At 42.5% G+C, this 24,796-nt stretch overlaps 1 protein-coding gene across 1 annotated transcript in view; it reads right to left on the bottom strand.

Moving 5' to 3' along the window:
- Positions 1–24,796, bottom strand: part of loxhd1b (lipoxygenase homology PLAT domains 1b) — a 388,496-nt gene that overhangs the window by 315,151 nt on the left and 48,549 nt on the right. The window contains exon 7 of the mRNA XM_059989781.1: positions 23,863–24,037. Coding sequence (XP_059845764.1) covers positions 23,863–24,037 — 175 coding nt within the window. The remainder of the gene's footprint in view (positions 1–23,862; positions 24,038–24,796) is intronic.

Here is a 24,796-nt window from a genome sequence, read left to right as displayed (position 1 = left end):
CGTTATCTATTGCAGAGAAAGTGGACAAGGTCAGTGACCAGACCTGTGTCATTATCTAATGAACAGAAAGTAGACAAGGTCAGTGACCAGACCTGTGTCGTTATCTATTGCAGAGAAAGTGGACAAGGTCGGTGACCAGACCTGTGTTGTTATCTATTGAAGTGAAAGTGGACAAGGTCAGTGACCAGACCACCTTGAGTTTGTGAAAAAAAACAATTCAGACGGAAATCTGGTCGGCTTAAAGAGGCTTAAGTTTGCTCAAGTAGACAAGGTGAATGAGAATCCCATTGTATTCTATACCTTGAGATTTTAAATTAAAAAGCATATGGCAGATAAGGTCATTCGGCCCATTGAGTTTGTTTCTTCATGGCTGATTTATTATCTTTCTCAACTCCAAGCTGCCTGGATTGGGGAGCGTGCCTTATGAGTACAGGTTGAGTGAACTTGGCCTTTTCTCCTTGGAGTGACGGAGAATGAGAGGTGACCTGATAGAGGTGTATAAGATGATGAGAGGCATTGATCGTCTGGATAGTCAGAGGCTTTTTCCCAGGGCTGGAATGGCTAACACAAGGAAGCATAGTTTTAAGGTGCTTGGAAATGGGTACCAAGGGGTTGTCAGGGGTTGGTTTTTCACACAGTGAGTGGTAAGTGCAGTAATATACTGCCGGTGAAGGTGGTAGAGGAGAATACAATAGGGTATTTTAAGAGACTCTTAGATAGGTACATGGAGCTTAGAAAAATTGAGGGCTATGCAGTAGGGAAATTCTAGGCAGTTTCTAGAGTAGGTTACATGGTCAGCACAACATTGTGGGCCGAAGAGCCTGTAACGTGCTGTAGATTTCTGTTTCTATTTTCCTGTCTTCTTCCTGTTACATTTGAAGCTCTGACTAACAAGAACCAATCGACCTCTGCTTTAAATATTCCTAGTGAGTAAGCCTCTGTAGCAATGAATTCCACGGATTCATCACCATTTGGCTAAAGAAATTTCTTTTTATATCTGTTCTAAAGGGATGCCCCTACATTCTGAGGCTGTGTCCTCTGGTTCTAGACTCCCCCACTACAGAAAAAAATCCTCTTCACGTCCACTCTGTCTCAGCTTTCAATATTTGATGGGTTTCCATGAGGCCACAAGATCACGAGATATAGAAGAATGAGGTCATCAGGCCCATCAGTCTGCTCTGCCATCTCATTATGGCTGATCCAATTTTCCTCTCAGCCCCAATCTCCTGGTTTCTCCCAACATCCCTTCACGCCCTGATCAATCAAAAATCTATCAACCTCTGCCTTCAATATACATAAAGATTTGACCTCCACAGCTTCCTGTGGCAAAGAATTCCACAGATTCACCTCTCTCTGGCTAAAGAAATTCCTCCTTATCTCTGTTTTGAAAGAAAGCCTGTGTATTCTCAGCCTGGGTCCTCTGATCTTAGACTCTCCCAACTTAGAAACCATCCAATCCACATCTATTCTATCAAGGCCTTTCATCATTTAATAGGTCTCAATGAGGTCCCCCCACATTCTTCAGAATTCCAGTGGATACAAGTACAGAGCCATCAAGCGCTCTTCATATGACAAGCCAATCAACCCTGGAATCTTTCTTGTGAACCTCCTTTGAACCCTCTCCAATTTCAGTTTATCCTTTCGAAGTTAAGGGGCCCAAAACTGCTCACAACACTTTAAGAGAGGCCCCACCAGTGTTTTATAAACTCTCAACATTACATCCTTGCTTTTATGTTTTAATCCTATTGAAATGAATGCTAACATTGCATTTGCCTTCCTCACCACAGACTGAACCTACAAATTAACCTTCAGGAAATCCTGCACAAGGACACCCAAGTCCCTTTGTACTTTGTTTTTTTTTTGTCTTTTCTCTCCATTTAGAAAATAGTTAACCTTTCATTTCTTCCATCAAACTGCATGACCATACACATCCCAACATTGTATTCCATCTGCATTTCTTTGCTCTCCTAATCTGTCTGAGCTCTTCTACAGCCTCTATACTTCCTCAAAACTACCTGCCCCTCCAACTAACTTTGTATCGTCTGCAAATTTTCCAACAACGCCATGAATTCTATCAGCCAAATCACTGACAAATAATGTAAAAAGAAATGGTCCCAAAACAGACCCCTGAGGAACATCACTCGTCACGGGCAGCCAACAAGAAAAGACTCCCTTTATTCCCACTCTTTGCCTCCTGCCTATCAGCCACTGCTTTATCCATGCTAGAATCTTTCCTGTAATACCATAGGCTTGTAGTTTGTTAAGCAGCTTCATGTCACCTTGTCAAAAACCTTCTGAAAGTCCAAGTACACAACATCAACTGATTCTCCTTTGTCTATCCTGCTTGTTATTTCCTCAAAGAATTCTAACAGATTCCAACAGTTAGATAAGTCACCGGGACCAGATAAGATGTACCCCAGGCTGCTGTGAGAGGTGAGGGAGGAGATTTCTGAGCCTCTGGCGATGATCTTTGCATCATCAATGGGGGCCGAAGAGGTTCTGAAGGATTGGAGGGTTGCAGATGTTGTTCTTTTATTCAAGAAAGGGAGTAAAGATAACCCAGGAAATTATAGACCAGTGAGTCTTACCTCAGAGGTTGGTAAGTTGATGGAGAAGATCCTGAGAGGCAGGATTTATGAACATTTGGAGAGGTATAATATGATTAGGAATGGACAGCATGGCTTTGTCAAAGGCAGGTCTGATTGAATTTTTACGAGCCTGACTGAATTTTTTGAAGATGTGACTAAACATATTGATGAAGGTAGAGCAGCAGATGAAGTGTATATGGATTTCAGCAAGGTATTTGATAAGGTACCCCATGTAAGCCTCAGGATAGGGGGCACCCTTTCAAAACAAAGATGCGGAGAAATTTCTTTAGCCAAAGGATAGTGAATTTGTGGAGTTTGTTGCCACATGCAGCTGTGGAAGCCAGGTCTTTGGGTGTATTTAAGGCAGAGATTGATAGGTTCTTGATTGGACATGGCATCAAAGGTTATGGGGATAAGGCCAGGAAATGGGGTTGAGGAAGAGATTTTAAAAAAGGATCAACCATGATTGAATAGCAGAATAGATTCGACTGGCCCGATGGCATAATTCTGCTCCTATGTCTTGTGGTCTTATGATCTTATTGAATACTGAAATTGGGATGTTATGTTGAAGTTGTATAAGACATTGATGAGGTCTAATTTGGAGAATTGTGTTCAGTTCTGGTCATCTACCTACAGGAAATATGTCAATCAGGTTGAAAGAGTGCAGAAAAAATTTACTGGGACTTGAGGACCTGAGTTCTAAGGAAAGATTGAATAGGAGGGACTTGTTTCCTGAAACATAGGAGAATGAAGGAGATTTGATAGAGATATTCATTTCTTCCTTCGTTTGGTGAAGCTAGAATGAAAGGTCATGGGTTAAGGGTGAAAGGTGAGATATTTAAGGGGAGCCTGAGGGGGTATTTCTTCACTCAGAGAGTGGTGCAAGTGTGGAATGAGCTGTCAGGAGAAATGGTGAATGTGGGTTCGATTGCAACGTTTAAGAGAAATCAGAATAGACAATAGACAATAGGTGCAGAAGTAGACCATTCGGCCCCTTGAGTCTGCACCGCCATTCTGAGATCATGGCTGATCATTCACTATCAATACCCAGTCCCTGCCTTGTCCCCATATCCCTTGATTCCCCTATCCATCAGATATCTATCTAGCTCCTTCTTGAAAGCATCCAGAGAATTGGCCTCCACCGTCTTCCGAGGCAGTGCATTCCACACCTCCACAACTCTCTGGGAGAAGAAGCTCTTCCTCAACTCTGTTTTAAATAAATGACCTCTTATTCTCAATCCATGTCCTCTGGTACTGGACTCTCCCAACATCTGAAACATATTTCCTGCCTCTATCCTATCAAATCTTTTAATTATCTTAAACGTTTCAATCAGATCCCCTCTCAATCTCCTCAATTCCAGCGTGTACAAGCCCAATCTCTCCAATCTCTCTGTGTAAGACAGCCCTGCCATCCCAGGAATCAACCTAGTGAATCTACACTGCACTTCCTCAATTGCCAGAATGTCCTTCCTTAAACCTGGAGACCAAAACTGTGCACAATATTCCAGGTGTGGTCTCACCAGGGCCCTGTACAAATGCAAAAGGACATCTTTGCTCTTGTACTCAATTCCCCTTGTAATAAAGGCCAACATTCCATTTGCCCTCTTCACTGCCTGTTGTACTTGCTCATTCACCTTCATTGACTGGTGAACTAGGACTCCTAGGTCTCTTTGCATTTCTCCCTTACCTAACTCTACACCGTTCAGACAATACTCTGCCCTCTTGTTCCTGCTTCCAAAGTGGATAACTTCACATCTATTCACATTGAATGCCATCTGCCAAGTATCTGCCCACTCACCCAGCCTATCCAAGCCTCCCTGTATTCTCCTAACGTCCTCTTCGCATGTCACACTGCCACCCAGTTTAGTATCATCAGCAAACTTGCTGATATAGTTTTCAATGCCCTATAGGTACATGGATTGGGAGAAGTGCACAGACATAGTAGTTCATCATCGAACAAGGCCACTGAGAAGATTTTAAAAGCAAGGAGTTTCTTTCAGGGGGAGATTCGATTGGGAGAAGCACACAAGGCTGCTGAGAAGGTTCTGAGATAAAACAGAGGCACTGCCTGGCAGAGTGGTCATCAGTTGCCAGAGTAGCGCGAGTCAGAGTAGTAGGGCTTAGGTTCATCGGGGCTTTGGCGAGGATGGGCTTAGGTGAAGTAAGGAGGTAAGTTACTTTCATATCTCTTTTTGCCTCTACTTAAGAATAGTCAGTATGATTGCAAGGCCAGTTTTCTGCTCTGGGTGTAGGACGTGAGATATCCAGGAGACTTTCAGCCTCCCTGATGGCCACATCTGCGCCAGGTACATCAAGCTGCCACTCATTAGAGACTATGTAGGAACTGGAGCTGCAGCTCGATGACCTTTGGCTTGTTAGGGATAGTGAGGAAGTAATTGATAGGAGCTGCAGGCAGGTAGTCACCCCAGGGCCACAGGAGACAGGCAAGTGGGTGACTGTCAGGAGAGGGGAGGGAGAGTGTCAGGTAGTGGAGAGCACACCTGTGGCTGTCCCCCTTAACAACAGGTACTCCATTTTGAGTAGTTGGTGGGGTGGGGGGGAATAACCCACCTGGGGAAAGCAACAGTGACCGTGCCTCTGGCACAGAGTCTGGCCCTGTGGCTCAGAAGGATAGGGAAAGGAAGAGGATGGCAGCAATAATAGGGGACTCTAGTTGGGGGGACAGATCGGCATATCAGTGAGCATAAAAAAGAAAAAAAAAACAGATGGTAGTTTGCCTCCCAAGTGCCGGAATTTGTGATGTTTCTGAACGTGTCCAAGATATCCTGGAATGGGAGGGTGAGCAGCCAGAGGTCATGGTACATATTGGTACCAACAACACAGGTAGAAAGAGGGAGGAGGTCCTGAAAGCAGACTATAGGGAATTAGGAAAGAAGCTGAGAAGCAGGAGCTGAAGGGAGTAAACTCTGGATTGCTGCCTGTGCCACGCGAATATAGAAATAGAGTGAGGTAGTGGATAAATACGTGGCTGAAGGATTTGAGCAGTGGACAGGGATACAGATTTCTGGATCATTGGGACCTCTTTTGGGGCAGGCGTGACCTGTACAAAGAGGATGAATCCAAGGGGGACCAATATCCTGGTGGGAAAGTTTACTCTTGCTATTGAGGAGGGTTTCAGCTAGGTCTACAGAGATAGGAACTGAAGTGAAGAGGCAGAGGATGGGGTGGTTGACACACAAGTAGAGACAGCTTGTAGGGAGTTTGTGAGGAAGGATAGGCAGATGATAGAGCAAAGATACATTCAGCCTGATGGTTTGAGATGAGTCTAATTTAATGCAAGGAGTGTCATAAACAAGGGGGATGAACTTAGAGCATGGGTCTATGATGTTGTGGCCATTACACAGACCTGGATGTCTCAAGGGCAGGAATAGACCTGAGTCACTGTGGGTGGAAGTCAGAAACAAGAAATGGGGCAATATTGGGTGTTTTTATAGTCCCCCCACAATAGTAACAGGGTTATCGAGGAACAGATAGGGAGGCAGATTCTGGAACGGTGCAATAGTAAAAGGGTTGTTGAGATGGGATATTTTAGCTTTTCTAATATTAACTGCCATTTCCTTAGGGCAAGGGGTTTAGATGGGGTGGAGTTTGTTATGTGTTTTCAGCAAGGTTTCCTAACACAATATGTAGATAAACTAACTAAAGGAGAGGCTGTACTTTATCTGGTATTGGGAAATGAACCTGGTCAGGTGTCAAATCTCTTGGTGGGAGAGCATTTTGGAGGCTGTGATCACAACTCTGTCTCCTTTACCATAGTGCTGGAGAGGGATAGGAGCAGACAATTTAGGAAAATATTTAATTGGGGTAGAGGGAAGTACGATGCTATTAGACAGACACTTGGGAACACAAATTGGGAGCAGATGTTCTCAGGTAAATGCACAGCAGACCTGTGACAAATGTTCAGGGAACATGGCATTCTGCATTGGTAGGGTAAAAGAACCATGGTGTACAAAGGATGTAGAAAATCTAGTTAAGAAGAAAAGAAAAGCTTACAAAAGGTTCAAGAAACTACGTGCAGTTAGAGCTCTAGAAAATTACAAGGGTGCCAGGAGGGAGCTTAACAAAATTAGGAGAGCCAGAAGGGGCAATGAGAAGGCAGGATTAAGGAAAACCCTAATGCATTCTACGAGTATGTGAAAAGCAAGAGGATGAGCCGTGTGAGAACTGGACCAATCAGGTGCAATTGTAGAAATGTGTGAATGGAGTCAGAGGAAGTAGCGGAGGTACTTAATGAAAACCTCCCTTCAGTATTTATTAAGGAAAATGGCCTTGGCAATTGTGAGGATGACTTACAGCAGACTGAAACCTGAACATATGGACATTAAGAAAGAGGATGTTCTGGAGAGTTTGAAAAGAATTAATTTAGATAAGTTACCAGGACTGGACAAGTTATACCCCAGGCTACTGTGGGAAGCAAGGGAGGAGATTGCTGAGCCTCTGGTGATGATCTTTCCATCATCAATAGAGATGGGAGAAGTACCAGAGGATTGGAGGGCTGCAAATGTTGTTGCCTTGTTCAAGAAAGGGAGTAGAGATAACCCAGGAAACTGTAGGCCAGTGAGTCTTACTTCAGTGGTAGGTAAGTTGTTGGAGAAGATCCTGAGAGGCAGGGTTTATGAGCACTTGGAGAGACATAATCTGATTAGGGATAGCCAGCATGGCTTTGTCAAGAAAGGTTGTGCCTTACGAGCCTGATTGAATTATATGAGCAAGATATGGCAACTAGTGGAGTGGTGTCACAGCAACAACCTGGCACTCAACATCAGTAAGACAAAAGAGCTGATTGTGGACTTACTCTTCCAGAAGATGAAGGAACATATACTAATCCTCATCGAGGGATCAGAAGTGGAGAGAGTGAGCAGCTTCAAGTTCCTGGGTGTCAAGATCTCTGAGAATCTAACCTGGTCCCAGCATGTTGATGCAGTTACAGAGAAGGCAAGACAGCGACTATACTTCATTAAGAGTTTAAAGAGATTTGGTATGTCAACAAATACACTCAAAAACTTCTATAGATGTACCATGGAGAGCATTCTGACAGGCTGCATCACTGTCTGGTATGGAGGGGCTACTGCACAGGACCGAAAGAAGCTGCAGGAGGTTGTAAATCTAGTCAGCTCTATCTTGGGTACTGGCCTACAACATATCCAGGACATCTTCAAGGAGCAGTGTCTCAGAATGGTAGCGTCTATTATTAAGGACCTCCAGCACCCAGGGCATGCCCTTTTCTCACTGTTACCATGAGGTAGGAGGTACACAAGCCTGAAGGCGCACACTTAGCAATTCAGGAACGGCTTCTTCCCCTCTGCCATCCAATTCCCAAATGGACATTGAACTCTTGAACACTATGTCCCTTTTTAATATACAGTATATCATTTCTGCTTTTTGCATGATTGCTAATCTATTCAATATACATATACTGTAATCGATTTATTTATTTATTATTATTATTTTATTCTTTTCTCTTTGCTAGATTATGTATTGTACTGAACTGCTGCTGCTAAGTTAACAAATTTTATGATACATGTCGCTGATAATAAACCTGATTCTGATTCTGATGTAACAAAACACATAGGTAAAGGTAGATGCTGCCTGGCCTGCTGTGTTCTACAAGCATTTTGTGTGTGTTGTTGTTTGAATTTCCAGCATCTGCAGATTTCCTCGTGTTTGCGCTTGGTAAAAGTAGAGCAGTGGATATAGTGTATGTGGTTTTCAGTAAGGCATTTGATAAGGTTCCCCATGCAAGGCACATTCAGAAAGTAAGGAGGCATGAGATCCAAGGAGACCTTGCTTTGTGGATCTAGAATTGGCTTGCCCACAAAGGTACAGCGTGGATGTAGATGGTTCATATTTTGTATGGAGGTCAGTGACTAGTGGTGTTCCGCAGGGGTCTGTTCTGGGACCCCTCCTCTTTCTGATTTTTATAAATAATCTGGATGAGGAAGTAGAAGGGTGGGTTCATAAATTTGCTGATGACACAGAAGTTGTGGATAGTCTGGAGGGTTGTCAGAGGTTACAGTGGGATATCGATAGGATGCAGAACTGGCCTGATAAGTGGCAGGTGAGTTCATCCCAGATAAGTATGAAGTAGTTCATTTTGGTAGGTCAAATATGAAGACAGAATATAATATTAATGGTAAGAATCAGAATTAGGTTTATTATCACTGGCACATGAGGTGAAATTTAACTTAGCAGCAGCAGTTCAATGCAATATGTAATATAAAAGAATAAAAACACAAAATAAAATAATAATAATAATAATAATAATAATAATAATAATGAGTAAATTAATTACAGCGTACATTTATTGAATAGATTAAAAATTGTGCAAAAAAACCCAGAAATAATATATATTAAAAAAGTGAAGTGGTGTCCAAAGGTTCAATATCCATTTAGGAATCAGATGGCAGAGGGGAAGAAGCTGTTCCTGAATTGCTGACTGTGTGCCTTCAGGTTTCTGTACCTCCTACCTCATGGTAACAAGGAGAAAAGGGCATGCCCTGGGTGCTGGAGGTCCTTAATAATGGACGCTGCCTTTTCTGAGACACTGGTCCCTGAAGGTATACTGGGTGCTTTGTAGGCCAGTACCCAAGATGGAGCTGACTAGATTTACAACCCTCTGCAGCTTTTTTGGTCCTGTGCAGTAGACCCCCCCACCCCACACATCAGAATGCTCTCCACGGTATCTTCAGAGCGTGGAGATTCAGAGGAACTTAGGGTCCGTGTCCATGAGACACTCAAAGATGCTGCGCAGGTTGACAGTGTTGTTAAGAAAGTGTATGGTGTGTTGGCATTCATCAACCGCGGGATTGAGATCAAGAGCCGTGAGGTATTGTTACAGCTATATGACCTTGGTCAGACCCCTTTGGAGTACTGTCTTCAGTTCTGGTCACCTCATTACAGGAAGGGTACAGAGGAGATTTAAAAGGATGTTGCCTGGATTGGGGAGCATGTCTTATTTGGATAGGTTGAGTGAACTCGGCCTTTTTTCCTTGGAGCGATGGAGGACGAGAAGTGACCTGATAGAGGTGTACAAGATGATGAGAGGCATTGATGGTATGGATAGTCAGAGGCTTTTTCCTAGGGATGAGTTGGCAAACACAAGGGGCATTGTTTTAAAGTGCTTGGAAGCAGGCACAGATGTTCTGTCAGGGCAAGTTTTTTCACAGAGTGGCGGGTTTATGGAATGCCCTGCCAGTGATGGTAGAGGTGGATACAACAGTGTTTTTTAAGAGACTCTTAGATAGGTACATGGACCTTAGTAAAATAGAGCTATGTGGTAGGGAAATTCTAGGCAGCTTCTTGAGTAGGTTACATAGTTGGCATAACACTGTGTGCTGTAGATGGGAGGGGTATGGAAGGCTACTGTTTGGGTAGAGGTTAATGGGACTAGGCAGAATGACAGTCTGGCATGGGATAGATGGATTGAAGGGCAATTTTCCCTGCTGCAGCATTCTCTGATTCTATGACAAGGGATTCTGCAGATTTCGGAAATCTAAACTCATCCACACTCAACACATCAGGCAGCACCTATGAAGGGGAACAAACAGTCAAGGTTTCAGTCCCCCTTCCTTTGCAGGGCCGTTAAAGGGCCTTGGCTCAAAACAGCAACTGTTTATTGGCCTCCATTGGTGCTGTCTTACCTGTTGAGTTCGTCCAGCATTGAGTGCATGTCACTCAGGCATCATTTGCTATTGTGGTGTTCCTGCCACGGGAGGAGGGTGGAGCCCATGGCTCCCTTCACATACAAATGATCTTTGTCTGCTGCAATGGGAACCTCCCGGTTGAAATTTCCTATTACAAGTTGCAGCACAGCGATGACATGCTTGATTGGGTTCCCCAGTTCATTGCTCTTGATATTCTATAGCACATGTTTCCATAAATGACCTCAGTGCGTAGCACTCAAAGTTTGGAAAATATGTTCCATCTTTAAAAGCAAAGTCTTGCATGGGATTGAGAAATAAACGACACCCAGAGTAAGCCACATCTCCTCTCACTAGCACTTACAACTTACTGCGACATCAACAGTCAATACATAACTCTTTCTCAACTCACTCTAAGTTGTTAAAGACCAAAGTACACTGCAGACTCTAACAAATAGGTTGTTTCCTTTTTACTTTAAAAACATAAGGTCAAATAACATTTCAATACTTAGTTATTAAGTTATCTTAGCAAGGACAATGTGATACCTAAAATCAGCTGCAAATGTAAATGATATGTGCCATTCTCACCAGTTTTCTGTCTCTCCATATTTTCATATCAGCACAGTGATGTCTGTAACTTTGCTTTAGAGAGACGCTCTTCTCTGTTGCTGTGTAACAGCTTGGTGATATTCCTCCCACTTTGCCTGCTGCATGTCACCTGTGCTCACTGTCGAAGTAAAGGTCATGAGGTTTCCTCTCCCTCCAGGTGAGAACACAACCCGGCCCGGAAGAATGTGATGTGACACAGGACTGGCAAGGCCAGGGATTCCATCCCTGGCTAAAGGTCTCACCTATCACAGAGTGATTTGACCTGCTGATATTTAAAATACGAAGCCTGCTGATGCGCAAAGAATGAAATAAAGGGAAATGAATTCGGGGATAACAGTGAAGAATCATTTAAATTCAGTCCAAGAATTCCAAGTTCAGCAGGTTTGAACCATTGCCTTTAAACTGGCTGTTCTGAGGATAGCAGTAACAGAAAAATAAGATAGTTTCTCAGTGAAGGTGTTGTTTTCCATCTCTTTTCTCCCGACTCTCCACTTATCTTTCTCAAATGTATCTTAGGGTTTCCTACAGTATGTGTGCATATTGTATTTTGTCTGTGTGTGGGTGTTGTACTTTGTGTGTGCATGTTGTATTTTGTGCGTGTGTGTGCGTGTTGTATTTTGTCTGTGTGCGTGTTATATTTTGTCTGTGTGTGCGCGTTGTATTTTGTCTGTGTGTGTTGTATTTTGTCTGTGTGAGGGTGTTGTACTTTGTGTGTGCGTGTTATATTTTGTCTGTGTGTGTGCGTGTTGTATTTTGTGTGTGTGTTGTATTTTGTCTGTGTGTGGATGTGCATGAATGAATTGATGTGTATGTCAATAGAGTGTGGTAGGTTTTGTATGTACAGTGTATGGACAAAGTGTGAGCATGCATATGGGTGTGCAAGTGTGTATGCACGTGTTTTAGTATGTGTGTGTAAAACTACTGTAGTGTTTTGTAGATGGATAGGGATATAGAAGTTTGTGTGTATGGCATACATGTGGTCACATGTATGTAAATGTATGTGTTTGTGTGTGTGTGTATTTGTGTGTGCCTGGATATATATATATATATGTGTGTGTGTGTGTGTGTGTGTGTGTGTGTAAAAATGTACAGTAACATGTTGTACACACATATAGATGTAGAGGTTCCTGTGCGTGTGTGTGTGAGAGTATCTGTGTATGTGTGTAGTGGGAGTTGGTAATTTGTATTTGGAACACAACAGTGAATTCCCCCCTTCATCAACCAATCAGTGAGTATTATTGGGGAGGTGACGCTTTCAATTCCATCTTGAGGTTTACCAGAGCAGTCTGGTGGAAGTGAAAACCTGTTGTAAATGTTAATGAGGTGAATTTAAAGTATTTACTTCTGGATTTAAAGTATTTACCTGTGGAAACTCATGCCTAAGAGGCTTTTTAGAGCAGTTTGACATTGAGCCTACGAGGAGAACGGTTATACTGGATTGGGTGATATGTAATGAACCAGAGGTGATTAGGAAGCTTAAGGTAAAGGAACCCTTAGGAGCCAGTGATCACAATATGATTGAGTTCAGCTTGAAATTTGACAGGGAGAAAGAAAAGTCTGATGTAGCAGTATTTCAGTGGAGTAAGGGAAATTACAGTGTTATGAGAGAGGAGTTGCCAAAGTAAATTGGAAGAAGCTGCTGGCAGGGATGTCAGCAGAGCAACAATGGTGTGTGTTTCTGGGAAGAATGAGGAAGGTTCAAGATAGATGTATTCCAAAATCAAAGAAATACTCAGATGGTAAAATAGTACAACCGTGGCTGACAAGGGAAGTCGAAGCTATTGTAAAAGCAAAAGAAAGGGCATACAACAAAGCAAAAATTGTGAGGAGAGAGAGGATTGGGATGTTTTTGAAAAGCTACAGAGAGCAACTAAACAAATCATTAGAAGGGAAAAGATGAAATATGAAAGCAAGCTAGCAAATAATACCAAAGTGGATAGCAAAAGTTTTTTCAATTATGTTAAAAATAAAAGAGAAATGAGAGTGGATATAGGACCACTAAAAATGAGGCAGGAGAAATAATAATGGGGACAAGGATATGGCTGATGAACGAATGAGTATTTTGCATCTGTCTTCACTGTGGAGAACACTAGCAGTGTGCCTGATGTTGTAGAGTGTGAAGGAAGAGAAGTGGGTGCAGTTACTATTACAAGGGAGAAGGTGCTCAAAAAGCTGAAAGACTTAAAGGTACATAAGTCACCCGGACCAGGTGAACTGCACCCTAGGGTTCTGAAGGAGATAGCATCAGAGATTGTGGTGGCATTCTTTCAAAAATCATTTCACTCTGGCATGGTGCCAGAGGTCTCTATAAAGACTGACTTTATAGTCCACTCTATAAGAAAGGAGGAAGGCAGCAGAAAGGAAATTATAGACCAGTTAGCCTGACCTCAGTGGTTGCGAAGATGTAAGAGTCACTTGGTAACACAAGACAAAGTACAACCGCGGCTGACAAGGAAAGCTAATGTAAAAGTATAAGAGAGGAAATACAACAAAGCAAAGAAGAGCAGGGAGATAGAGGATTGGGAAGCTTTTAAAACTATACAGAGAACAACTAAAATAATTATTAGGAGGGAAAAAATGAACTATGAAAAGCAAGCTAGCAAGCAATATCAAGATGTATAGAGAAAGCTTTATCAAGTACTGTATATAAAATAAAAGATGGATGAGAGTGGATATGAAACCATGAGAAAATGAGGCAGGAGAAATAACAGGGGACAAGGAGATGGAAGGTGAACTAAATGAGTATTTTGCATCAGTCTTCACTGTGGAAGACACTAGCAGTGTGCCTGATGTTGAAGTGTGAGAAGGAAGAGAAGTGGGCGCAGTTACTATTACAAGAGAGAAGGTGCTCAAAAAGCTGAAAGACTTAAAGGTACATAAGTCACCCGGACCAGACGAACTGCACCCTAGGGTTCTGAAAGAGGCAGCGGTAGAGATTGTGTGGCATTAGTAATGATCTTGGGCTCAGGCAGGTGGTGCCAGAGGACTGGAAAATCACAGCTGTCACTCCACTCTTTAAGAAAGAAGAGAGGCAACAGAGAGGAAATTATAGACCAGTTAGCCTAGCCTCAGTGGTTGCAAAGATGTTAAAGTCAATTGTTAATGTTGAGGTAATGGAGTACTTGGTGACACAGAACAAGATAGTACAAAGTCAGAATGGTTTCTTTATAACCCTATATAACAATATAACAATTACAGCACGGAAACAGGCCGTCTCGGCCCTTCTAGTCCGTGCCGAACGCTTAAGGGATAATCTTGCCTAATGAACATGTTGGAATTCTTTGAGATGATTACAAGTAGGATAGATAAAAGGGATGCAGTGGATGTTGTATATTTGGACTTTTGAAAGGCCTTTGACAAGGTGCCACACATGAGGCTGCTTACCTAGTTAAGAGCCCATGGTATTACAGGAAAGTTACTAACATGGTTAGAGAATTGGCTGATCGGTAGGAGGCAGAGAGTGGGAATAAAAAGATCCTTTTCTGGTTGGCTGCCAGTGACTAGTGGTGTACCGCAGGGGTCGGTGTTGGGACCACTTTTTTATGCTGTATATAAATAATTTAGATGATGGAATAGATGATTTCATTGCCAAATTTGCAGATGATTCTAAGATTAATAGAGGGGCAGGTAAGTTTGAGAAAACAGGAAGGCTGCAGAAGGACTTAGACAAATTAGGACAATGTGCAGAAAAGTGACAAATGAAATACAGTATTGGAAAATGTGTGGTCATGCACTTTACTAGTAGAAATAAATGTGCGGACTATCTTATAAACAGGGAGAAAAACCAAAAGTCTGGATGTCCTTGTGCAGGACACCCTAAAGGTTAACTTGCAGGTAGAGTTGATGGTGAGGAAGGTAAATGCAGTGTTAGCATTCATTTCAAGAGGTCTAGAATACAAGAGCAAGGATGTGATGCTGTGGCTTTATAAGGCACTGGTGAGACCTCACCTTGAGTACTGTGAACAGTTTTAGGCTCCTTGTCTTAGAAAAGATGTGCTGGCATTGGAGAGGGTCCAGAGGAAGTTCACAAGGATGATTCCAGGAATGTAAGGATTATCATACGGGGAATGTTTGATGGCTCTGGGTCTGTACTTGCTGGAATTCAGAAGGATGAGGGGGGATCTCATTGAAACCTTTCGAATGTTGAAACACCTAGACAGAGTATATGTGGAAAGGATGTTACCCATGGTGAGAGAGTCTAGGACAAGAGATGCCCCAGGACAGAGGGACATCCATTTGAAAGAGATGCAGAGACATTTCTTTAGCTAGAGAGTGGTGAATTTCTGGAATTTGTACCACATACAGCTGTGGAAGCCAGGTTGTTGCATGCATTTAAGGCTGAAATAGATAGGTTTCTGATTGGCATGACACCAAAGGTTACGGCATCAAAGATTATGGGGAGTGGGGCTGAGGAGAGGTTAAAAGGATCCAGCCTTAATGAGGGGGGTTTAAAGTACTTACCTGGGGAAGTATGTGAGTGGCTGAATGTTGATGATGGATTCAGTTTCACCTGTGATGCACAGACAACTAACATTCACATCTGACACAAGCTCATGAATAGCATGGGCTTGGATTGAGTGCAGTTCATTGCCAAATGATGAAACCACTATCTGTGAGATGAAAAGAAACTCCCAAACTCAATATCTTTTTGGAAATATTTCTCATTATTTTACAGTCTCATTCTCAGTTTAGCTAAACTGGCCGCTTAAGCATGTGATGGTCTCATGGTATCCATTTATACCTTAATAAAAGATTGAGGTGGATCTATTTTTGTTAAGAAATTATTTGAGAGTGTTTCGATCTCTGTGGATCAGTTCCAGCCGTCAAGGTTGAAGGGTTGCTCACATTTGCTTTCCAAAGCTCTCGAATTCCAAGTAATGAAAGACTATTTTTAATTGATTGTGTTCAGTGTTATTCTGTTGTACATTGTGGCCATGTTATGTTGGTGCCAGAACATGTGGCAATACTTGCCGGCTGCCCCCAGAACACCCTCCGGTGTGTAGGCTGTTAACACAAATGGTGCATTTCAATGTAGATATGACACATAAATCTGAACCCGAACCCAGACCCAGTCCTGAATCTGAACCTGAACATGAATTGAATCTCTAATCCAGGCAACCAGAACTAAACACGGTACTCCAAATGTTCATTGTATAAGGAAATTACTTGCATTCAATTTAGGTGTATTTTTTTACTCTACCAAAATTGCTTCATTAAAAACAAAACATACTTAGTTTACAAGCATTCTTACATATTTTTCTGCTGTTCAAAGTAAAATTTCAGCCCACAGTTGATTCAGTCAACTTTATTCATCTAATAAGTTGGTGTAGGAGGGAGGGCTTCAGATTTTAGGGTCATTGGGCTCTGTTGTGTATTTAATATTTAAGTAATATTTGAATAATCTTGTATATGTATTGCTTGATTAGGCACTCTTGTTCATTTCAATAATTCTAGGTTCCATACATAAATATGTGAATTACATGCATCATCACACTACCACATGATATGTGTGTATCTTGCTGAAAGTAAACTCGAAGCTAGACACATATTTCTGACTCCCATGTCTTCCTTTGAACTAGTTTAATGTTGTGACATTACAAAACATAACATTGGCAACAAGGTATTTTTAAACCAAACCCAAGATAGATCCCAACCGGCTAAGCATAGTGAGAGGTTTAAATGCAATGACTAAACAGTGCAGCCCAGCTCATGCAGAGGTGTCCCGTCAAAAAAACCCATAAACAGAGGAATTCCAGGTTCATAAAGAGTGTGTACTGGGTGATAATTATCATAAAAAAGGAACAGAGATAGCTGTCTACATCAGAAAGATTGATGAGTTTGATTACACACCGGGTAATTGGCTCATGTAGATTGAATTATTGGAACAGTATTTTGAAGCAAATGAAGTAGCCAATGGGAAACAAGCACTAATTTTGCTGAGTACATTGGGTTAAAGGCATACAGTTTGCTTCGAAGTTTCACTGCTCCATCCAAACCATCAAAAATGAACTTTGCTCATATTGTAAAAGTGATGCAGGAACACTTAGAACCAAAGACATTGTTGATTACAGCACACTTTACATTTCATAAGAGGAATCAAAAGGCAGGGGAGACCATTTCAGCATATGTGGCTGAATTGAAGAAACTGTCTAAGCATTGTCAGTTTGGAAATTGTATTAGAGCTTTGACCAGTGGCCAGTCCGGACATTGGAAGTTTGGAGAGGAAGGTCCAATCAGGTCCACCAGCCAAGGGAAAAAGACAGGAGGAGGTTGCTGCAGCATAATAGAGCTTTAACCCGTAACCAATCAGCATTTAGAATTGATAAGTAAGAGCAAATTAAAGGAAGGCAGTGCCATCGTCTGAATGGACATGGAGTGATGATATAAAGGCTTTAGCTCTATGAGGCTTCAGCAAAGAGAGGCTATAGTCAGAAAGCAAAAGAACAAAAAGCTCAATATCTTTCCTTCTGTTTTTATATCCGCTCAGCTAGGGTATTAGAGATGCCAGACAGGATAGTGAAATGCTTCTCTTGTGGGATGTGGGAAGGCAGGGAGACATCCAGTGTCCCTGACAACTACAGCTGTGAGAAGTGCATCCAACTACAGCTTCTAACAAACCATGTTAAGTCACTGGAGCAAGAACTGGATGGAATCCAGATCATTCAGGAGGCTGAAGGGCTGATAGGGAGGACATATAGAGAGGTAGTTACACACAAGATGCAGGAGATGGGAAACTGGGTGACAGTCAGGAAGGGGAAAGCGGTTAAGGCAGCCAGTGCAGAGTATCCCTGTGGCCACCCCCTCAACAACTGCTAAATCACTTTGGATACTGTTTCGGAGAATAACCGAACAAGGGAAAGGCACAGTGGTCAGGTCTCTGGCTCTGCGACTCAGAAGGGAAGAGGGAGACAAGGCATGCTGTGGTGACAGGGGATTAGTTAGTTAGGTGAACAGACAGGAGGTTCAGTGAGTGAGAACGAGATTCCCGAATGGTATCTTGCCTCCTGGGTGCCAGGATCCGGGATATCTCAGATTGAGTCCCCAGCATTGTTCAGTGGGAGGGTGAACAGTCAGAATTTGTGATCCATGCAGGTACCCATGACATGGGCAGGACAAGTGACGAAGTTCTGCATAGGAGTTCAGGGATTTAGGTACTAAGTTAAAGGGCAGAACCTCTAGTGTTGTGATCTCAGGATTGCTACACATGCCATGTGCCAGTGAGGCCAGAGCTAGGCAGATTATACAGCTTAACACGTGGCTAAGGATTTGGTGTAGGAGGGAGGGCACAAGATGCTTGGATCATTGTTCTCTCTTCCAGGAAAGGTGGGACCCATACAGAAGGGACAGCTTGTACCTGAAATGGAGGGGACTAATATCCCAGCGGGAAGGTTTGTTAATGCTGCAGGTGGGGTTTAAACAAGAGTTGCACGGGGATGGGAACCAGAGTGCCAGAACAGTTAGTGGAGAGGTTGTGGAGGCTGATGTTGGTAAGACCTCAAACAAAGTCACGAATCAAATGCTTAAGCATGGTGTGACTAGTGTCCTGAGCTGGGTGTATTTCAATGCAAGAAGTATCGTAGGAAAGGCGGATGATATTGCTGAAGATGAGGTAGCTGGTTTACAAACAGAGGTGATGTGTAGTGAGGAGAGGCTGTTGATAGGGCAAAATTGCAGTCAACAGGATGAGTTACAATGTAAAAGCGAACAAAATTGTTAAGCGTGGATGCAGGACAGAAAGTGTTATATTTGAATGTGCACAGTATACAGAATAAGGTGGATGAACTTGCAGCACAGTTACAGATTGGCAGGTATGATGTTGTAGGCATCAATGAATCATGACTGAAAGACTAAAGCTGGGAGCTTAATATCCAAGGATACACATCCAAGGAAGGATAGGCATGAAGGCAGAGGGGGTGGTGTTGCTCTGTTGGTAAAAATGATTGGAAATTGGTCAGAAGGTGTTGGATCATAGTGGATAGAGCTAAGGAACTGAAAGAGTAAGAAGACCCTGATGGAAGTTGTATAGAGAATCCCAAACAGTAGTAAGGATGTGGTCTACAAAATAACAACAGGAGATAGAAAATGCATGCTGAAAGAGCCATGTTACAATAGTCATGGTGGAGGTAGAGTTGGAAAATCAGGTTTGTGCTGAATTACAGGAGGGGGAATTTCTAGAATGCCTACAAGGTGGCTTTTCAGAGCAGCTCGTGGTTAAGCCCACTAGGGAATCAGCTATTCTGGTTTGGGTGTTGTGCAATGAACCAGAATTGATTAGAAACATAGAATGTACAGCGCAATACAGGCCCTTTGGCCCACAAAGTTGTGCCAAACATGTCCCTGCCTTAGAAATTACTAGGCTTACCTATAGATTAGAGAACTCTGAGGAGAAAGTGATCATAATATGATTGAATTCACCCTGAAATTTGAGGAGAAGCTAAAGTCAGATGTATCAGTATTACAGTAGAGTAAAGGGAATTACAGAGGCATGAGAGAGGCGTTGGCCGGAATTGATTGGAAAAGAACACTAGCAGGGGTGACAGCAGATCAGCCACGGCTGGAAATTCTGGAAGCAATTCAGAAGGCACAGAATATATACATCCCAAAGAGAAAGAGGCATTCTAAAGGCAACATTACACAACCATGGCTAACAAGAGAAGTCGAAGCCAACATAAAAGCCAGAGAGGGCATATAATAGAGCAAAAATAGTGGGAAGTTAGAGATTTATGAAGCTCTTAAAAACTAACAGAAGACAACTAAAAAGTCATTAAGAAGGTAAAGATGGAATATGAAAGTAAGCCAGCCAGTAAATTAAAGAGGATACCAAAAGTTTCTTCAGAAACATTAAGTGTAAAAGAGAGGCAAGAATGGATATTGGACTGTTGAAAAATGATGCTGGAGGGGTAGCAATGGGGGACAATGACATAGTGGACAAACTGAGTCAGTATTTTGTATCAGTCTTCACTGTGGAATACATAAGCATTATGGTGGAAGTTCCAGGTGTCAGGGGCCTTGAAGTGTGTAAAGTTACCATAACTAGAGAGAAGGTTCTTGGAAAACTGAACGTTCTGAAGGTAGGTAAGTCACTTGGACCAGATGATGAACACCCCAGGGTTCTGATAGAGGTGGCTGAAGAGATTGTGGAGGCATTAGTAGTAATCTTTCAAGAATCACTGGTTTCTGGAATAGTTCTGGCAGTTTGGAAGATTGCAAATGTTACTCCACTCTTTAAGAAGGGAGAGAAGCAGAAGGAAGGCAACTATAGGCCTGTTAGTCTAACATCAGAGGTTGGGAAGATGTTGGAGTTGATTATTAAGGATAAGGTCTCAGGGTACTTGGATGCACTAGATAAAATAGGCCATAGTCAGCATGGTTTCCTTAAGGAAAAATCTTGTCATAGAAAGCTTTTGGAATTCTTTAAAGAAATAACAACTAGTACAAAGAAATATCAACCAATTTTCCAATATCAACAGGATAGACAAAGGAGTATTGGTTGATGTTGTGCACATGGATTTTCAGAAGGCATTTGACAAGTTGCCACATATGAGGCTGCTTAACATGCTACGAGCCCATGATATTACAGGAAAGGTTCTAGCATGGATAAGGCAGTGGCTGGTTGTCAGGAGGCAAAGAATGGGAATAAAGGGAGTCTTTTCTGTCTGTCTCCTGGTGACGAGTGGTGTTCCACAGGGGTCTATGTTGGGACCGATTCTTTTTACATCATATGTCAATGATTTGAATAATGGAATTAATGACTTTGTTAAAAGGTTTGTAAATGATATGAAGACAGGTAGAGGGGCAGGTAGTTTTGAGGAAGAAGAGAGGCTACAGAAGGACTTAGACAGATAAGGAAACTGGGCAAAGAAATGGCAGGTGGAATACAGTGTCGGGAAAGGAAGTGTTATGCACTTCAGTAGAAGAAATGAAAGGGTTGACTATTTCTAAATGGAGAGAAAATATATAAATCTGAGGTGCAAAGGGATTTGGGAGTCCTTGTGCAGGATTCCCTAGAGGTTAATTTGCAGGTTGAGTCTGTGATGAGGAAGGCAAATGTGATGTTAGCACTCACCTTAAGAGGACTAGAATATAAAAGCAAGGATGTAATGTTGAGACTTTATAAAGCACTGGTGAGTCCTCACTTGAAGTATTGTGAGCAGCTTTGGGCCCCGTATTTTAGAAAGGATGTGCTAAAACTGGAGAGGGTTCAAAGGAGGTTCACAAAAATGACTCCAGGTTTGAAAGGCTTGTCATATGAAGAGTGTTTGATAACCCTGGACCTGTATTCACTAGAATTCAGAAGGATGATGAGTTACATCATTGAAACCTATCGAACGGTGAAAGGCCTTGACAGAATGGATGTGGAGAGGATGTTTCCTCTGGTGGGAGAGTCTAAGACCAGAGAGCAGCCTCAGAATAGAGGGCATCCTTTTAGAACAGAGATGAGGAGGAATTTCTCCAGCCAGAGAGTGGTGAATCTATGGAATGTATTTCCACAGGCAGGTGGAGGCCAAATTTGTATGTATATTTATGGCACAAGTTGATAGATCCTTGCCTGGTTAGGACGTGAAGGGATACGGGGACAAGGTGAGAGATTGGGGCTGAGAGGAAATTGGATCGGCCATGATGAAATGGTGAAGCAGACTCAATGGGCCAAATGCCCGAATCCTGCTCCTATATCTTATGGTCTGATGGTCAATTGATTTGGAGTTTACAGCTAAACAGGGGTGAGCATTTTGTATTTAATATTTAAGTGACGTTTGAGTAATTTTATATAGTCAGCCCTCCTTGTCTGCGGAGGATTGGTTCCGGGACCCCCCGCTGATACCAAATAATGCAGATGCTCAAGTCCCTTATTTAATCTGTCTCAGTGCAATGGACTTTAGGATCTGGCAGAGCTCCGGACCTTATTTAACCTATCTCAGTGCGATGGACTTTAGGACCCGGCGGAGCTCAGGACCCGCCACCTGCAGTGTTTCTGTTCCATTGACAGAAAATGATCACGATTGAAAATAAAATGGAAATAATAAAGCGATCTGAAAGAGATGAAATGCCATCGGTCATTGGAAAAGCGTTACGCTACAGTCTGTCAACGATCGGAACAATTTTAAAGGATAAAGTGAGAATAGTGGAGCATGTGAAGGCCCTGTCCCAATGAAAGCTGCAATTATTACTGAGCAATGCAGTGGTTTAACTATTGAAATACATACGTTTCTTAAGTGTTTTATATGCATAGAAAGGTAAAATATATACTAAATACTAAGACAAACGTTTGACTAACTGATGCTAAATAATACCGGATGTACATGTTCCGACTTAGAGATCTTCCTTTTTTTTGATTCCCAATCCGCAGTAACCTATGCACATCCTCCCGTATACTTTAAATCATCTCTAGATTACTTATGGTACTTAATACAATGTAAATGCTATGTAAATAGTTGTTATACTGCATTGTTTAGGGAATAATGACAAGAAAAAAAGTCTGTACATGCTCAAACAACAAGCGCTGGAGAGAGAACTTACTGGTTTTCCTGAACCATGGTTGGTTAGGTTAAGCATTCCTGATCATTTAAATAATTCATTATGGGTTATATGTATTAATATATGAATTGCATGTATCATCAAGCTACCATGTGATATGTGTATGCTTCGCTTAAAGAAAACATGAAATTAGACCCGTATTTCAGACGCACGTGGGTGAGGGTGAGATGTTGGTTTAAACTAGAATTGCAGGGGAATGGGAACCGAAGTGTCAGCACTACCGTTTTAGGAACAGTTCCTTCCCATCTGCCATCACATTTTTGAACGGTGCATGCATTCATGAACACTACCCTACTACTTTTGCTCTGATCTTGCTCTATTTTTCTACACACCCACACACACAAAATACATATATTATACAGATATATGTGTGCAGTTTTAGCCACCTACCTACAGGAAAGACATAAATAAGTTTCAAAGAGTACAGAGACAATTTACAAGGATGTTGCCCTATCAGAAGGGCCTGAGGCATTGTAAGGAAATATAGAACAGGTTAGGACTGTATTCTTTAGATTCTAGCAGATTGAGAGATTTGACAACACTATACAAAATTATGAGGGGTATAGATATGATAACGGGCTTTTTCCACTGAGGCTGGGTGGGACTACAACCATAGGTCATGGGTTAAGGTTGAAAGGTGAATGATTTAAGTGGAACATGAGGGTAACTTTCTCACTCAGAGGGTGATGAGAGTGTGGAATAAGCTGCCAGCAGAAGTGGTGCATGCGAGCTCGATTTGAATGTTTAAGAGGGGATTGAGTAGGTACGTGGATGGTAGGGATATGGAGGGCGATGGAAGTAGGTGGTTTCAATGGCAGCCAGACAAGATGGGCCAAAAGGCCTGTTTCTATGCTGTACTTTCCTATGAGTCAGTGACTCAAAGTTGTTAAGCTTACTAACAAAGTCGAGAAAGGAAAGGTTAAGCACAGTGAGATGAAGGTTCTCAGCATCACCTACTTCAATGCCAGCCTTATAGGAAAGGTGGATGTGCCAAGGGCATCAAATTCTCACAATTGGAAAGGCCTGATCTTCAGACAGCGAGAAAACAGAAAATGTCTGCGAACTACACAATTTGGGGGCAACAAGGCAGCGAAGTAGTTATCAGGCAGTGCGAGGTACAGGGAACAATTCCTGACACTGTATGGAAGCGGCTTGAACATTCTCCCCGTGACCACATGGGTGTAATTTGGATGGCTCCTACTGACCAATGGGCTGCCTTGCACTGACCGACAGGCTGGCATACACTGGCCAATGGGCTGCCTTGCACTGACCGACAGGCTGGCATACACTGACCAATGGGCTGCCTTGCACTGACCAACGGGCTGGCATACACTGACCAATGGGCTGCCTTGCACTGACCAACGGGCTGGCATACACTGACCAATGGGCTGCCTTGCACTGACCGACACATGACTGACGCGTGACCTACGAGCTGCCTTGCGTTGACCGACAGTCTGGCATATACTGACCTGTGTAGTCATTGCATCTCCCAGTGAGGGGAGAGAAAGTGCGACTCAATTGGCAATCATTGTGAAACAGCGAGAGCCAGCTCCTGCACGGAATTCTCCATGTCTTCTTCCGGATCGTACTTGTGATGGAAACATCTTCAACATACCACGCATGCCGCTTTTCCAGACCGTTGTGCTGAGGAAGTGGGCAGAGATGACAAAAATGCTGGTCAGATGTACATTTACAAATTAAATATAATGCTTAAAAACGTCTACATAGCATCCATACCAGGACCACCAGACTCAAAAACAGTTCCTTCCCCAAGCAGTGAGGCTGATCAACACCTCCACCCACTAACCCACCACTACTTCATCATTTCCTGTCAGTTACCTTATGTACAGACACTCCTGTGCCTGGTGTCACTCTATGGACATACAATCAATGTGTATAAGCTATCCTACGTATTTATATTTATTTTGGCTTCATATTATTATTGTGTTCATTATCTTATTATGTTCTGTTTTTGTGCTGTATTGGATCCAGAGTAACTCTGGATTTCATTCTCCATCACACCAGTGTACTGGGAATGACATTAAAACAATCCTGAATCTTGAAATATTACATATATTTTGTATGTTACAATGGAACATTAATAGAGTGACAATTAAATTATCAAAAGCATATGAGAGAACAAATTTTATACGGAGTGTTGTTGCTGGAGTCCCTAAGTTTGTCATAGCTAGGCTGGAAGGAACAAGTTCCTACAACCTATTAAGTGATCCCAATGGCGTGAGTCTCAAATAGACTCTGAAAACCAAGTCCAGCTCTTGGCCTTCACGCATGGCTTAACTACTAAACCTAGGAGAACCATTTCTACTGACAGAAGGGGCAAACATGCCTTAAAACCAGTCTCTTCGGGCAGACGGGGCTCATCACCTGTGGTTGTCAGCTCAT

Source organism: Hypanus sabinus, chromosome 14, assembly GCF_030144855.1.
Source record: "Hypanus sabinus isolate sHypSab1 chromosome 14, sHypSab1.hap1, whole genome shotgun sequence".
Classification (NCBI taxonomy): domain Eukaryota; kingdom Metazoa; phylum Chordata; class Chondrichthyes; order Myliobatiformes; family Dasyatidae; genus Hypanus; species Hypanus sabinus.
Note: the sequence above shows the minus strand (reverse complement) of the source record. Positions and strands in the feature narration are given on the sequence as shown.